General features: G+C 36.8%; 1 protein-coding gene across 1 annotated transcript in view; it reads right to left on the reverse strand.

Moving 5' to 3' along the window:
- Nucleotides 1-16350, reverse strand: part of DZANK1 (double zinc ribbon and ankyrin repeat domains 1) — a 135391-nt gene extending 119041 nt beyond the window's left edge. The window contains exons 1-3 of the mRNA XM_044659498.1: nt 16242-16350; nt 4396-4549; nt 2400-2466 (exon numbers count right to left, since the gene is read on the reverse strand). Coding sequence (XP_044515433.1) covers nt 2400-2466; nt 4396-4549; nt 16242-16350 — 330 coding nt within the window. The remainder of the gene's footprint in view (nt 1-2399; nt 2467-4395; nt 4550-16241) is intronic.
- Between the last annotated feature and the right edge of the window lie 417 nt (nt 16351-16767).

Raw genomic sequence — 16767 nt, forward strand, 5'->3', positions numbered from 1 at the left:
GGAAGGAAGAAGGAAGGAAGGAAGGAAGGAAGGAAGGAAGGAAGGAAGGAAGGAAGAAAGGAAGGAAGGAAGGAAGGAAGGAAGAAAGAAAGGAAAGAAAGAAAGAAAGAAATGAAAGAAAGAAAGAAATGAAAGAAAGAAAGTATTTTTCAATCTGACTCTGAGTTTATCAGATCTCTTTCTGGAAATGGATAGCATTTATCATCATAGGTCCTTTGGAATTCTCTTGGGTCATTGTAGTGATCAGAATTCAGAACAACTAAAACTTTTACAGTTAGTCATTGTTACAATATTGCCATTATATTGTATAATGTCAAAGAAATATTTCTTGCTATTTTCCATTACTTTTTTCTCTCAGGTCTTAAACCTATTATTTGGACTCCAATTCTAGAGGAAGAAACGGGCAAAAACTGCCACATTGAAACTCAGAGGAATTAACCTCTGTTCTGTTTACTATTCTCCAAATTATTATATCAAAAGAAAAAAAAGGAGCTTGAGGTATCCTGAGAAACACATCAAAATATAAGAACTGATGCAGTGAAATAAACAGATTGAGAACAATATACATAATGACTACAATGATGTAAATAAAAACCCAAAGTAATATTTGGGGTTCATCTTGACAGCTGGTGCCCGCTATATTTCTCCTAAGCGCATTGAAAGTATTCAAAAATTGAGTGATCCTACCACTAAAAAACACTTAAGAGCAATCTTAGGAGCAACAGGTTTTTGCAGACAGTGGATCCCTTGCTATGGGGAAATTACTAAACCCCTTATAGCACTAACAAAAGATTCAGTCCCTGAACCACTTAAATTAGAGCCAGAACACAAGTTAGCTCTATCGAATTTAAAACAAGCTATCCTGTCTGCCCCTGCTCTAGGCATCCCAGATTATAACAAACCATTTACTTTATATGTACATGAGCATAGAGGGGTAGCTTCAGGTGTTTTAACCCAAACTTTGGGACCTTACCAGCATCGAATTGCTTATTATTCAGCCCAGCTGGACCCTATAGCTGCAGGCGCACTACCATGTCTTAGAGGCATAGCTGCCACAGCTCTGTTAGTGACAAAAACTGTTGATTTAGTATTGGGATGCCCATTAACAATTATGTGCCCACATGAAGTGGAAGCATTACTGCTAAGACATAGAACACAGGCTACTTCTAAGAGGATAAAAATCTATAGCATGCATGAATAATATGTATTAGGATACTACATAGTTGGGAGCAGCATTTTTCCACTGACTACATAGCCAGAATTCTCTGTGTCTTTAAAATGGTCTGACCCAACACCTGCTTGTAGCCTTTGCTAGGAGATGACTCCTTCACTAACACCACCAGGTAAAGAAAGTGAAGGACCTTAGGATCTCCTTTCCCACTGAAGTCTTGTGGCCCTGAGAATCAAATTTGGGTCTTTGGCCTCTTTCTGAGGTGGCTCAGAGTATGAGCCACAGGGATACAGAGTCCATGAATCCAGGCCAGATTAATAACAAACACCCTGAAAAGCAAGGGATCCAGGGACTCCATCCTAGCAAAAGTAGGCACTGCACCTTTAGACTTGAACTTGGTGAGACTTAAATTAAACTTTGAGCCATATCAGCCCCAACCTCCACTAACTGGTAGAGGAGGGGAATCATGTCCCAAAGGAATTAGAGAGAAATGTTTATACTTTTCTTCTCGCTGTTCTTGCTATATCTTTGAAGTAAATATTCTGTCATATAATCTGATGGCAAATGGTTAAATGGAACTGGGGAAGACAGCTAGCAGTGAGTTTGAGCTAGTGTTAGAGAAAAGAGACTCTTTAACCCCGTCAGGGTACCTGAAGAATCCTGGAGTCAGGAGGTGGGGTCAGGTAGTAGATCTGGCCCTGAGAGGGAGGGGCTTCAGTCAAACATAATACACAAGCATCTAATAGAATATAAGCTCCTGGAGGGCAGTATTTTTTTCTTTTTTATGCTTATGCTTTACACATAGTAGACACTTAATAGGTGTTAAATTAATTCAATTGACATATTTGAATATAGGGTACGTATGTACTGTAATTCAAGACAAAGAAAAATAATTCCTGGGAAAAAGAAACTGGGTTTTTAAAGTAGTAAACTGAAGCCTGAGACTTGGAACATAAGCAAATTAACCATAAAAATAGGCTATTTCCATGAGAAAAATGAATCCGACTTTCTCATTACATAATAATGGCTATCCTACCCACCTACCCCTATCCTTCAAGCTTCCATGCTCCTATGCTCCAGCCTCTACCTCTAATCAGGGCTTTAAATTCTATCTAAAGATCTCTGCTACTGCTTGGTGAGCTTTTAGCATTTCTAGCTCAGACTCAGAACCATCATGTTATTTCTCCGCTATCATCATGCCATGCTGTGATACAAATATCCTTCTTACTCGGCTCTTGGTTGAGCTCTGAGACAGTGATGGGGCAGGCCCTGTGATTACACGATGCAGAGAAGAGCTGTCAAACACATGGTTCACAGGCCACATGTGACCCACAAAATCCCTGAGTGCAGCCTAGATCAGATTAAAATGTAATTCAGAGGTGGCAGCTGGGTGGCTCAGTGGACTGAGAATCAGACTAGAGATGGGAGGTCCTGGATTCAAATCTGACCTCAGATACTTCCCAACTGTGTGACCCTGGGAAAGTCACTTAATCTCCATTTACCTAGCCCTTACCATGCTTCTGCCTTGGAGCCAATACACAGTATTGACTCCAAGATGGAAGGTAAGGGTTTGTTTGTTTTTTAATGTAACTCAGAAATATTTAACAAAATAAAAATATGACAAAAGCATAGATAATAAATAACACATTTTAAAACTAAGTCACTATGTGGTCCATGGGGATCATGCTCACAAACAGTTTAGTGGTTATTTCTTTTGAGTTTGACATTACTAGTGTAGAGAACTTCTTTACCAATGCAGGCTAGAAACTTCCTTTCAATTTAAGTCTTAGTAAGACACCCAGAGCAGTGAGAGATTAAATGACTTGTTTAGGACAACACAGCCACTATGTTCAAGATAGAAGCAGCACTTGAATGGAAGTCTTTCTGGCTTTGACATTGGATTGTAGGTTCAACTCCTACCTGGCTTGCCAAAAACTGTTATGATAATTTTAGGGAATTATAGATCCTGATGGGTCACAAATGTAAAGTAATGATTCTAAAAGATCAACCCGAAATGCAGTTTGGCATGGTAGGAGAAAGTGTTGAAGCTTACTACTCCAATAATTAGATGACTTTCTGACAGTTGATTGGTACTGCAGCTTGAGAACTGAAGAACTGATTGGTGAACACAGCTGACTAGTTCCAACTAAATCCTTAAGAAACTAATAAAGATGACTGTATTCTCTTGAATATTAAACTAGTAGACTTGTGTGTTAGATTTATCAAGACTAATTAGTTTAAGTAACTGGTTCTGACTGCGGATTGACTCAGAATAAGATTTGAGGATTAATAACTTTGAAATCTTCCTTATCAACCAAGATGACTTCTTCAACTGACATCCTCTTTCTGGAATCCTGAGAATCACGGACAGGTTTGAAGATGGCTTCTTTGTAAATAATTTAATGTTGGTAAATATGGGTGAAGAGGGAAAATGGGATTAATGATGGAAAATGGGAATAGGATTTCTAAGTTGAATCTAAATTGATGAGTAGTTGTTGAATCTCCCAGATAATCAAATGATAATCAGGAGCCTTTGGATGGCTTGACAGCCTGGCTAGGCCAGAAGGCCTAACCCCTTTTGATTGAAGTTTTGCTCAGCTGATGATGGTTTGGTTTTAGAATAAATCTTCTTGATGATGTAAATATCAGAAAACTGAAGCTGATAGATAAGGCTGAATGTATTTCTAGTTGATAGTGATTGAGAGTAATATCAGAATTAACTCTGCCCTAGCCTAAGCCTAAAACATCTCCCTACTTTGACCAGTTTTATCTCAAGGACTGAGACCAGGAGTGGTCCAGGTTTGTCCCTTATATAGGCAGTTTCCAACTGCCCCTTGGCTCACGCCAGGCTCATATTACCTCAGTTCATTCTGATTCTGATCAGGTAACTGGCAATCAAGCTTGACCCAATATGGCTGCTATTAAAAATCCTTACAGAACAGGAATCAAATCAATACTACCTTTCTGCAAAAGGAAATGCCAATTAATTACTCTAATACTCCAAACACCATCCCTGTGATTTCTTGGTCAAAAAATTCCTCCTTAGTCACTGCTTACTAATAAGTGTTGTCTTCCCTTATTCAAACATAACCTCTTTGAGTTCAGCAACTGTTTTTCTTTCTTATATTTAAGTCCATAGCATTTAACACAGTGCCTTATACATAGTAAGTACTCAATCAATGTGTATACATATTAATTTTTGAAGAAATATGGTTCTAACTTACCTAGAGACTGCCATAGCTTTAACCTGTATTTTTCCATCAGGAAGAGTGATTGGTCTTGTATACTTAAAAGTGCTATTTTCACCATATCCTTTTTTCTTTACTAATTCAGGTTTGCTTCCATCCAAGGTATAATATATGTTCACATCTGTGGTATCTAGAAGTCACAAATGAAACAAGTGCCATAAGTAATACAAGAAAAGTCAGCAAAAATAATCTATAAAGAGTAATAAATTATGACTATAGGTTTTTTTTACTCATTGGTTATGAAGACTATGAAAAACTGTTGTAGCTAGGTGGTTCAGTGGATAGAGTGCCTGGTTTGGAGTCAGGGAGAATGAAAAAGAATTTTTCCTGAGTTCAAATCTGTCCTCAGACACTTACTAGTTGTGTGAAAGGGAGCAAGTCACTTCACCCTGTTTGACTTGATTTTTTTCATCTGTAAAATGAGCTGGAGAAGGAAAAGGCAAATGATTCCAATATCCTTGCCAAGAAAACCCCAAATGGGGTCACAAAGAGTCAGACATGATTGAAACAACTGAATGATGACAACAAAAGGGCAATATGTTTTGCATGACTTCATATATATAAAAGACATTATACTTCTTGCCTTCTCAATGAGTAAGGGAAGGACTAGAGGGAGGAAGAGAATTTGGAACTCAAAATAAAAAAATTTAAAAAAAGAGGATGTTAAGAAATAAACTTTTCTTAAGCTGAAATTCCAGCTCAGATCAAGAGCTACTTGCTGTCAGGAACACACTGATGGATAGTCTCCTTCTTTCAAAGCCCTCTTTGTTTTAGGGGGAGAGAGAGATCTGGAGACCACCAACCTTCATTTGGGTGCCATTCCTTTCAGAAGGTCACAAAGAACAACAAAGGATGGGTCCAGGAATAATGTGTAACAAGTATGATTGTCAAAAAACATTAATGATGCACCAAGGCCCTTGGAAGCACAATGTTTGTGATCACAAAACTAGGTCAGGAAAGTATTGGGATTATAGTAGCCTTGCAAAAGCAGTCTCTAAACTCCTTTTTCTTTTTCTTTTTTTTATTTTAAACCCTTAACTTCTGTGTATTGACTTATAGGTGGAAGAGTGGTAAGGGTAGGCAATGGGGGCCAAGTGACTTGCCCAGGGTCACACAGCTGGGAAGTGTCTGAGGCCGGATTTGAACCTAGGACCTCCTGTCTCTAGGCATGGCTCTCAATCCTGAGCTACCCAGCTGCCCCCTTAAACTCCTTTTTCTTAATGGGACAACAGTGCTTTTCCTTTATACCACCCATAGGTAACTTAAACTCAATTAATTGGTGATATCCTTGAGAGTTGAGATAGCCCTGGTGCCTCTCAAAATTTGCCCCTTTTGTCTTTTCTCTACAATAGCTCAGGAGTGAGCTTACAGAGGTCCATTGACTCCCCCTTCTTTACTGATAATACATATATGAATGTTTCAGCTTTCCCTTGAAAAACTTCAGTGTTGGTCTCTGAAGCCCCTATCCTGAGACTTAAATGGATAAATTATTGGAATACATGACTATTGGACTTTAGAAATACACAAAATTAATATTTTCTGAAGTTGGTTGAAAAAAATTTTTAGTAAATGACTAGACTATAGGATTCTTGGAATATAAATGAAATTGGCCTTTTAAAGTAGATAATAATAAATCAAGTTGTTTAAAAAAACACACATACAAAAGAATACCTCTACTCCTCATTACTATAAAAAGAATGTGAGCTACTCCTTATCTATTTTTTAATAGTATGATTTTGAATGTTAGGGTAATATGTCTATTTAGAATGTATTATGGAACATTTTTATTTTTCTTATACTTTATTAATTTCTATTTAAGGTTGTAGATTAGAGAGAATTTTTGGATATTTCTACATCTGAGATCTGGGTCAGAGACTCTGCTTTTTACATTTTCTTTGTCCTTAAAAGTCCTAATAAATATCTTCCTTTTAGCAAAATTTCATTAATAGAAAAGTGAGACAAGGATTCTGTTCCTACATATGTGACCCCCAATCACATAAGGATGAGGAGGGGTAGATAATTGATGGCCCACTTCCTAATTAGCTATTTACTAATCAGAGATGTCTTGGGATGTTCATGGGAGGGGCTGAATAATGAGCTTCTAAAATCCTATTTATAGATATGCCTGATTGAGTTTTGAGGTCTTTGGCATTCAAGGGGACCACTGATCTATCAACTTATTGATTATAATGCTAGCTTATTCAACAAATTGATATTCTTATTCAAAATCAGTCTCTTGAAATAATTTTAATCATAATAGTGAAGGAGTCAGTATAAGCCTAATTTATTCTAGTGCCTCTTCAGGGCGCTCATTCTGTGACAACATGCTAACATCTATTACATACAAACAAGCTTTAAACAAGATAATTGGAGTTAATCAATGGAAGGAATACAACAGCATTACAGAGAATCAGGAAAGAAAATGAGATATTTGCTGAGGTTTGAAAGAAGCCAAGGAAGCAAGAAGTGGTGATGAAAAGGAAGAATATTTCAGGCATGAGGGACAATCAATGAAAAAGCCTAGAATCTGGTAAGAAAACTACAAATATGTCTTCTCTCTCTTATTATCTTCTTTGTTGCTGACTACTTGAATAATCTTGGACAAGTCATCTAACTTTCTAAGCCTTGGTTTCCTCATTTGTAAAGTAATGGCGTTGGAGTATATGGTCTCTAACATACTGTCTAATTCTAAATCTATGATCCTAATTTGGATTTCAATTCCCTAACAGTTATTTTTGTTCTGTAATTTCTAATACAAAGGTCATTCTCCTTTGCCAGAGAAAAAAGAACTGAGAAAAAAAGAATCCTTCTCTCTGTTGTCAGTCATCATTCCATCTGTCCCAAGAAAGGTCCTATCCTATCCCCTCTCTGATCATCTTTTTTCTCCCAGTGTAGTGTTTTGTTTTTTTTTAAAGAACATTTATCTTGTTTTTGGCTTTACTCTCTAGCCTCAGCTCATTTGAACCTGAGATCTCTGAACTTTATGGATAAATCAGCAAGTATTTTTAAAGACCCCTGTGGTAGGTACTAGTAACACAAGAAGAAAAAAATTATAATAGCAGGCAGTTCACATCTTAATCAGTGACATAAGTACACATGTGAATATAAAGTAAATGAATACAAAGAAATAGAGATACACACACAAAGTAGATTCCTAGTAGTTGAGTTGAAACAGGACAGGCTTCACAAAGAAGAAAGTACTTGAACAGTATCTTAAAGGACAAAAAGGATTCTGAGAGGAGGAGGGGAGGAGAAAGTGCATTACAAGGCATTTGAGACAGCCAGGGCAAAAGTAGGGAGATGAGAGATGAGGTATTATTTGTGAGGAACGGAAAGAAGTTCACTTTGGCTAAATTACATAGGGTGAATAAATCCAGGTGTCTTACACATATGAATTCACTCCCAATGTCCTTTAATGGAGAGGAAGAGGGCAGGCACACTAGCCTCAATCAACCCAGCAGTAGGTTTTTCAGTTACATTTTAAAAATTGAGTTCATTTTTTGATGTGGACTGGGGGATATTAATTCATTAAGACTGCAATGTGCTGCTTGTGTCAATGTTTTATCAAAGAAAAGTAAAAAGGAAGTCAACAAAACTTTAATATCTGAAGATAAAACATTCAAAATGGGGGTTGGGAGAGAAGGAGAATGATTTTAGGGGGATCAAAATCTCTTGAAAATAAAAGCAAAAAGATGTCTTTAATACATACACAGACATATCACATAACAGAACAATAATATTGTAAAGACAAATACCTTTGAAAGACTGAAGGAACTTTAATCAACATAATGACCAACTACCATTTCAGAAAACTAAGTATGAAAAATTATACCTGCCTCTGGGTAAAGAGGTGATAGAATGAAAATATTTTTTGGACATGGTCAATGTGGGAATTTGTTTTGTTTGAATATATATATATATATATATATATTATAACAGGGCTTTTTCTTCTTCTTGATTTTTCAGTGAGTAGTGAGGGACATGTGGGGGACAGAATCAAAGCTAAAAACAAAAATTCTTTTGTGAAGCCATTCTTTATTTTTCAAACTAGTCAGAAAGTGGACGGCTAGATGGCTCATTGGTTTGAGAGCCAGGTCTAGAGACAAGAGGTCCTTGTTCAAATCTGGCCTCAGATACTTCCTAGCTGTGTGACCCTAGGCAAGTCACTTAACCCCCACAGCCTATCCCTTATCTCTCTTCTGCCTTGGAACCAATGCACAGATTGATGCTAAAATGGAAGTTAAGGGTTTTAAAAAAAATTAGTCAGCAAGAAACCATTTAAACAATGAAAATGTTTTTAAAGAAACTGATTCTCATGTGGCTCTTCTATCTTATAGTCAGCTTTAACTCCAAGAATAGAAAAATTAGGAAATCAAAAAGGCATTTTAAGTATCTCCAATTTTGTAAATTTTATTTTACATATTTTATATAACATGTATGTATTTAATGTATTTTACTTTAGAAATAAAATAAATGTATAATTTATTGAAGAATTTCATATGCTCAGGGAGCAGATTTGCTCTAAAACACGCATGGGAGCCTGCAAAAGACAAACATGCAAATATTTTCACTGATTCCAAGTATGCATCTGGAATTTGCCATGCCATTGGTTATCTCTGGCTTCAGAGAGGATTTTTAACATCCAGTTGGAAAAGAATTGTGTAGCAATCCAGGTATACATTAATCTTGATATTATTTTAAGAGTGCTCAAAAAATGACTCTTGTATTGCTTATGATTGATTTCTGTAACCTTGAGTTGAATTGAACCTCAACCTTGCCAAATTCCTAGCCCTTCCCTAAGGCTACACTCTGGAAGACTGGTCAGTTATCTCAGTCTCCTTGCCTTACCTTCAATCAATCGGCATTTGTATCAAGACCTTAGGCCACATAGATTCCTGATCTAGATGTTTGCTCTACCTGTTATTTCAGGTTCCAACAGTTTGTATCTCCCGATGATTACGTATGTATCAGACCACTTGGCTCTCCCCTTCCCCCCATATAAGATTGTAACCCCAATAAAAGTAGCTATATGACAGTTGAGAAAGAAGCTCTTGACCATCAGAGCTCTGAACCATCTAAGCTCTTGACCATCAGAGCTCTGAACCATCTAAGCTCTCGACCACCAGAGCTTACTCGCTGTCTGTCTACCTTATCCCAAAACTTTCTATGTCTGTGTGTCTTTATTCTCGCCTTATGTTCTCTTTCCATTAGTTTTTAACCTGCTACCCATTTTCACTCAGTCCTTATTTCCCCTTCCTAAGTGTCCAAAACATGAGGAATCTTCATGGAGCTGCTGGATGGCTTTAAATCGCTCATGCAGAAATAATTCAAGAATTACTGTCATCTCTCCAACTACCAAAGGAGTTAGTAATGATTCACTGCAATGGGCATTCTATAGGACAAGACTTAATTGCCAGATGAAATTGTAGGGCGGATATGGTTGCACAATATGAGGTGCAAAATGCTCCAGCTTGCATTATGAATCTCTCTATTATAGATACCACAGAATTTAGAAAAAGCATACAATGACAAAGAAGTTCAGAAGTGGATGCAAAATTTTGGAGCCAGAAAAAAAATGGGATTCTTCACCCCTTCCCCAAGCGTCAGTGGGAAAACCAATTCTTCCAAAAGCATTTTACTCTTACATATGTCAAGAAATATACAAAAAGGGTCATTTTGGGACACAAGCATTAATTGATATTGTCAAAAGAACTTGGATAGCTCTGGGAAATAGCACTATGGCAAATAATAAGATCTGCTCAGCTTGCTCTATGTGGCACAATTCAATCAAAGCATATTTAATAAAAAAGTTTTTGGTGGTCATCCACTAGCTCACATACCATTTGAGCATTTACAAATAGATTACATTAACATGCCCAAATCAGGACAATTTAAATTTTGTCTAGTGATAGTGGACCATCTAACTAGATAGCCAGAAGCTTTTCCATCTAGTAAAAACACATTAAGCTTTATAGCAAAATCTTGTTGAAAGAGAGCATTCCAAGATTTGGTATACCACTGAGAGTAGATTCTGACAAAGGGAGCCATTTTACAGATTCGGTTCTAAAACAAGTTTGTGAAAATCTGGGTATTATGCCAAAATTTCATGTCCCATATCACCCACAAAATTCTGGTCAGGTGGAGAGATGCAACAGATAAATCAAAAGTATGGTTGGGAAATTATGCACTGTAAGGATGGGATTTGTACAAGGGGGACGGGACAAAAGGAGCCAGAGAAAGCAGTTGCTGACAATTGCTGACAGTTGAGAGCAGAGAGGATGCTGGGAAATTCTCTGGAGGAAAGAGGAGGAGGAGGAGGAGGAGAGGTCTTCGGGTGGAGGACTGGGAGGGGAGAGGAGGAGGACATCCCAGCTTGGATCCAGTCCTGAGGGCTTCCTGAAGGTTTTTCTTTGGAAATTGAAACCCTGATTCCCTGATCAAAGCCATCCCATCACATCTCACCCATCAAGGCTTTAACCATCAAATCAGCTAAGTTTCGACTCCATTTTGGGAGCAAGCTCTTACTCTCCTTCACCCATTCCCAACCTTGCTGAGAGACCCTTTTCAGTCAAAACTTACAATTATAGAAAAGGATAAAAACAGAGAAATAGAAATAGAAATAGAAGGAGAAGGGATGAGGGGGAAAGCTTAGAAGTGGAATACTTTGGGTTTCCTCCTAAGTGATGGACCCCAAAGGAATAGTGAAGAGGGCACCCCAAAATCCCTCTGCCCTTCACCCCTTCCCCAATTCCTGATTTGCGAATAATAAAAAGCAATTCTACAGTCAGATAGCATTCCAGAGTGCCTGAGTGACATCAAGGGAGAAGGGAACCACAGCTTGGTCTGGCTGCCTCCATCTTGAAGCCAGACCACCCACTGTGAAGTTAACTGATCAGGAGGTAGGTTTGTGTGAACCCCATCCTTATTCAAGATTGGATTGGGGTACCACATACTTTGTCTTATAGGGAAGCCTTACCCCCAACTCCTGTGGGGTGGCATGACCATCCAGGTCACCCAGTTTTGGGGTGACACCCCCTTAAAGTCTCCCAGAGTATATTTGGCAACAGGGGAGAGCTGGAGGAGAGAGTCACCATAAAGACACTCTCTCTCCCCTTTCTATCAAACATTTATTTACTGGCTCCCTTTATTATTACAACACTGAAACTCATTTGAAGTAGCCAGAGATTTTGCCTCAAGCACTGTTCTATCTGAGCACTAGACCAAGAGGAGATGTGCATATCTCACCATATAAAATGTTATTTGGCCATTCACCATTGCAGGCAAAAATTTTTAAGACAGCTTATGTATTTATGCTTGGAGGAGATCTTGCATTTGCTGAATATATCATAGAGTTACAAAACAGGTTTAGAGAATTACAAGAAATGGATATTTTAACTGAAGGGGGTCCATTAGATTATGCACTTCATATGATAAAACCTGCAGATTCAATTTACATCAAAAACTTTAATAGAACTAGCGCAACATAACCATCATGGCCTTTCCACTTTATTTTGACAACTCCTTCAGCTGTTCGTGTATTAGAGAAAGAATTGTGGCTGCATTGCTCATATGTGAAAAAAGCAACAGCAGAAGAGACTACATCAGACAACACTGCTTCAATCAAAAAGTCATCAGAAGAAGAAATTATTCAAGAAGAAGAAGAATAAAATGGAGACAGAGTTCAAGATCGAGACAAAGGAGAAGACAACATAGAAGAAACAGAGAAGATGACAGTGGATAGGATGATTTCACTTTAACGAAGACCTTGCAGGAAAAAAAATCAATTCAGAGAAGAGGAACACAGACTGATTATGGACATGAACTGTAAGATTTTTGTGCCATTGTAACATTACACACTTTTACTAGAGTTGCAAACAAACACTACATAGTAACAGCATGAAGCAGAAGACAGTAGGAGAGGAGGTGACTTTGAAGATTTGGTAAGTATTCACTACAAATAACATACATATATAGGACACATTTCTCACAAACTCTGCAACATCATAACCAGATGATGAGTATTCATGGAAATAAATGAATACAGATAAATCACCTTGGGAAGATAATAATGATTGTACACATTAAATTAATAAGATCTTATCTCACAAAAATATTTTATGTGTTCCTAGGAGATAACATCAGGAGAATATACATATCTTTCTAAAGAAAATCTTTAAGATTTTCTGAGATTATCTTAAGAGGGGAAGTTTATTTTCCTCCTGCAACAGGTAAATAGTTTGTAAATACTATGTACGTAGTCTGTAATATAATTTGTACATAACATATACATAGGTATAGAAATTGTACAGATCTGTATATTTCTATAGATGTGCATATAGTTAAATTGTTGCAAAGTTTTAATTTTATTAGTTTAGCAAGTTGATTTTGAGTTTTAGTGTAGTTAGTTTTGTTTTTCTGTATTAGTGATAGGATAAGGTCTTAGTATAGTAAAAAGTTTCATTTGAATTATTCAAATAGGATTTGTAAGATGCAGTTTGCATGAGTTTTGCATAGTTATTATTTTAGATAGACTTACTCTTTTGTAAAACACAAGTTAATTGTTTTTTGTAGCTGTATTTTATTGTTTCAAAAGTTTTTCAAAAGTTTGCATTTTGAAATTCTGTAATTGTATGTATCGCACTTGCATTTGTGCAAGTATATTTTCATTGATTATTTGTCTTCATTGAAATTTTCTTTTCTTTGATTTATATCCCTAGTGCAGGTTAGCATAGATAAGGTGTAGCACTAAGAATAGGATAAGATAAGTGTAAGATTAAGACTATTTTGGGGGGGACTATAATAATAATGTTAGGTATAGCTTTAGAATTACATAGAATAGCAAGATTTTTTATCTCTCCATGTGCTTGAGGGGGAAAATTATAAGGGTGATATTAGAAATTAAGTCTTCTTATATTAATTTAGAGATAAGAAGTAGAGAAGCTGGTTTGAGAAAGAACGAGTTTAAAACATCTGAGACAGTGTCAGTTTCAAATGTTGACAGTGGGTGGGGGAGGTGTAACAATTTTTCTGTGGCAGTCTCAGGGAGTGGCAGTGGCTCTCTTGGAATGCTGGGAGCAGATGACATCTTCTTTTCTCTCTCTCCTTACTGTCTGAGGTAGAGGAAAGGAGAGAAACTCTGAAGGAGCTAAGTGATTTCCTTTTCCAACTTGGGAAACACTAGTGACTGTCTATTGCCATTTCATAAATTGTTTTATCTCTGAGAAGACCAATGAAAGACCTGGTCTTTGGTCTGGACTCCGAGTCTGCTAAGGCTGAGTCCTAACTTGGTTCTTGCTGAGGCTCAGCCAGCTAGCCTTTGTTATTTTATAACTTGGAGTCAAAGTTAAGAATTATATACTTCTTCTAAGGATAACAGTGCTAATTTATTGTAGAGTAGGAAAAATTTGCGTTAGTCAGATAAGGAAGGATAAGTGTAGCCTGTGGAAACAGGAGAAGCGGTTCCTTGCAGAACCAGGGAGTTTTATTTGAGTGGAGTTAGAATCTCTTAGAGTTAGAAATCCTTTTATATCCTTATATTCTCAATAACTAGTTTATTTTTGTATAACAAGAGTCTCCTTAGCATCCTTGTGCCTGGCCCTGAAGAGTTCACTTATGAGCTTCACTTCACTTATGTAAACTGAAGATACTTTGTAAGTACAGCAAGCAGAGTATCTAAATCAGTTTATATATATAAGCAATTCATTGCTAATTATTTTTACATGTATGCCTTAGGCAGCTAGATGACAGTGGATATAGCCCTGGGCCTGAAATCAGAAAGACATGAGTTCTTATCTAGGGCACTTAATCACTGTGTGACCCTAGGCAAATCACTAAACCTCTATTTGCCTCAGTTTCTGTATCTAAAAGGGATGATAATAATACCGACCTTGCAGGGCTGTTGGGTGGATCAAATGAAACAATAATTATAAAGTGCTTAGCACAGTGCCTGGCACATAGTAGGAACTTCATAAATGCTAGCAATAATTATTATATTTATCACATAAAATATAAAATATATATTTAATTTCAGTGACTCCCTAATATCTCCAAGAAAAAAATACAAATTTGTTTATTTAAGATTTAAAATCCCTCATAATTTAGCTCCATTTCCAGGCTCATTAAGGATTACTTCCCTCCTTGTTCTCTCTGTTTTGGTCAAGCTAGCCTTCTTGTTCTTCCTCATGAGATTCCAGTCCTCAATTCTAAGTCTTTGCCCTATCAGTGCCCTTCCCACATTTCTAGAGTGCTCTTCCTCCTTATCTCTCCCCCCATAGAATGAAGCTTCTTGAGGACAGGGACTGTTTAATTTGTACTTCTATATCTCCCTAGCACATTCTTGTATCCTGGCCTCCCTGAAGAGAAGGTTAAGCTTGGAAATACCCCTCTGGACTCAGCTATACACATATTGCAAGTTAAGATGACACTGGGGTAGCTAGGTGGCACAGTGGATACAATGCCAGGACCTGAATTTAAATCCGACCTCAGACACTTACTGTGTGATCCTGGGCATGTCACAACCCTGTTTGCCTCAGTTTCCTCACCTGTCAAATGAGCAGGAGAAGGAAAAAGCCAACCACTACAGTATCTTTACCAAGAAAACCCCAAATGGGGTCATGAAGACTCAGACGGACTGAAGAACAACTAAATAACACTTTTGTGTATGCTTTATATTAATATATAAGTAATGTTTCCCTTGATAGATTATGAGCTCTTTGAGGGCAAAAGCTATTTCATTTTTGTCTTTTTATCTCCAGCTCTCTCATTGCACCTGACACATTGGAGTGTGGGAAATCTTTGTTGCATTGTTTGAAACTATCCCTTTGGTGGATGAGAAACCAGACCTGTTGTTTAGAGACCAGATTTGGTTAATGCTTAACTTGGGACCTAGGTTATTCTGACCAGAAACTGTGTCAGATCCAAAGACTAATGAGTTTTCGCTTGTTATACATCTGAACAACACATGTCTTATTTGGAAATTGACTCCGTGCTGGCCAAACAGCCACAGTTTCCTTGCATCTCTGAGTCTTATAGTATGTGAAACTTACTTGGGGGAAGGGCTGTCTTTTTTTTTTGGCTGCCCCCTCTGCTGGACAACTTAATAAATTTCTTTCTAAATTATTTCAGTTTGAAGTTTTGTTTTTGGACTAACAGTGGGTACTTAATAAATGCTTATTGATTGATCGGCCAGTTCTTTCACCTGTAAAATGAAGCTGTGGGTTATATTGCTAGTTTCTCCAAGGACCTCTTTAGCTCTAAATCCTAAGATCTTACTAAATACTGAAGTCTGAAATCATCAGGGTAGACAGTATAAACATACATAATTTGTAAAGTACAATCCTTTCCTATTTCAAATGGTACCATCCATCTGTTTTTATATAAACAAAATTGACCTTTTCTACGACATAAAGGAATCACCTTTCATTAAACAGTTTGATTTTATCTAACATTTAGAAGTACCCCTCAAAGAGCTACTACATATGTGCTTTATTCTTTTAGAAAAGTTTTGGCTTTCCCACTAAAATGATGGACTCCTTGATAAAATTTAAGGGGACCTAGGGACTTCTTATACCAAGCATAAGTGAGGCATAACAAATTTACATCATATGAAGTAAAATTTGGCAAAGATTAATTAATATTTTAATCAAAACAACATACCGTTAATCATCAAATCATAAACCATGGGATTTTTAAAGTATTTCTTTAAAGCTTTTGATTTCTTAATTTTATAAGACATATAAAAATAGATTTTAAAACTCTGGAAAAGAAATACTAGAAACCATTATATGTTAGTAGCAACAATTTAAATCATTCTTAATTCCTACCTGATTTCATTCCTACAAGTGTATTAGTAGTTATTTCATGTTTGTTTTTTCCTGGACAAGGGACTCTTAATGGGATAATCTGAGGAACACAAATTGAGCCAGCAGTCATTTTCTCTATTATACCCTAGGGGAAAAAAAAGACATATGTCTGAAAATAATATATGATTTTGATTTCCTGATTTATGCTTCCCTGACAATTTTATTTAAAATTATTTTAATAGAATTGCTAACAAAAAAGCAACTCCTTTAATTCAAAGATATTTAATTTTCCCAGTTACAGGTAATAATAATTTTCAACATGTTTTCCAAAATTCTAAGGTCCAAATTATCTCTTCCCTCCTGCCACTTGGAGATGGTAAGCATCTTATCTGGGTAAAAAATATATTATCCAAAACATTGTTGTAAGAGCACACTCATACAAAACCCAAACCCCAATATAAAACTATAAATATACTGATATGAAAGATAGTATGCCTTGATCCATATCCATCAAACTCCAACAGTTCTTCTTCTGGGGTGAATAGCA

This window comes from Gracilinanus agilis, chromosome 2 (genome assembly GCF_016433145.1).
Source record: "Gracilinanus agilis isolate LMUSP501 chromosome 2, AgileGrace, whole genome shotgun sequence".
Taxonomy (NCBI): Eukaryota; Metazoa; Chordata; class Mammalia; order Didelphimorphia; family Didelphidae; genus Gracilinanus; species Gracilinanus agilis.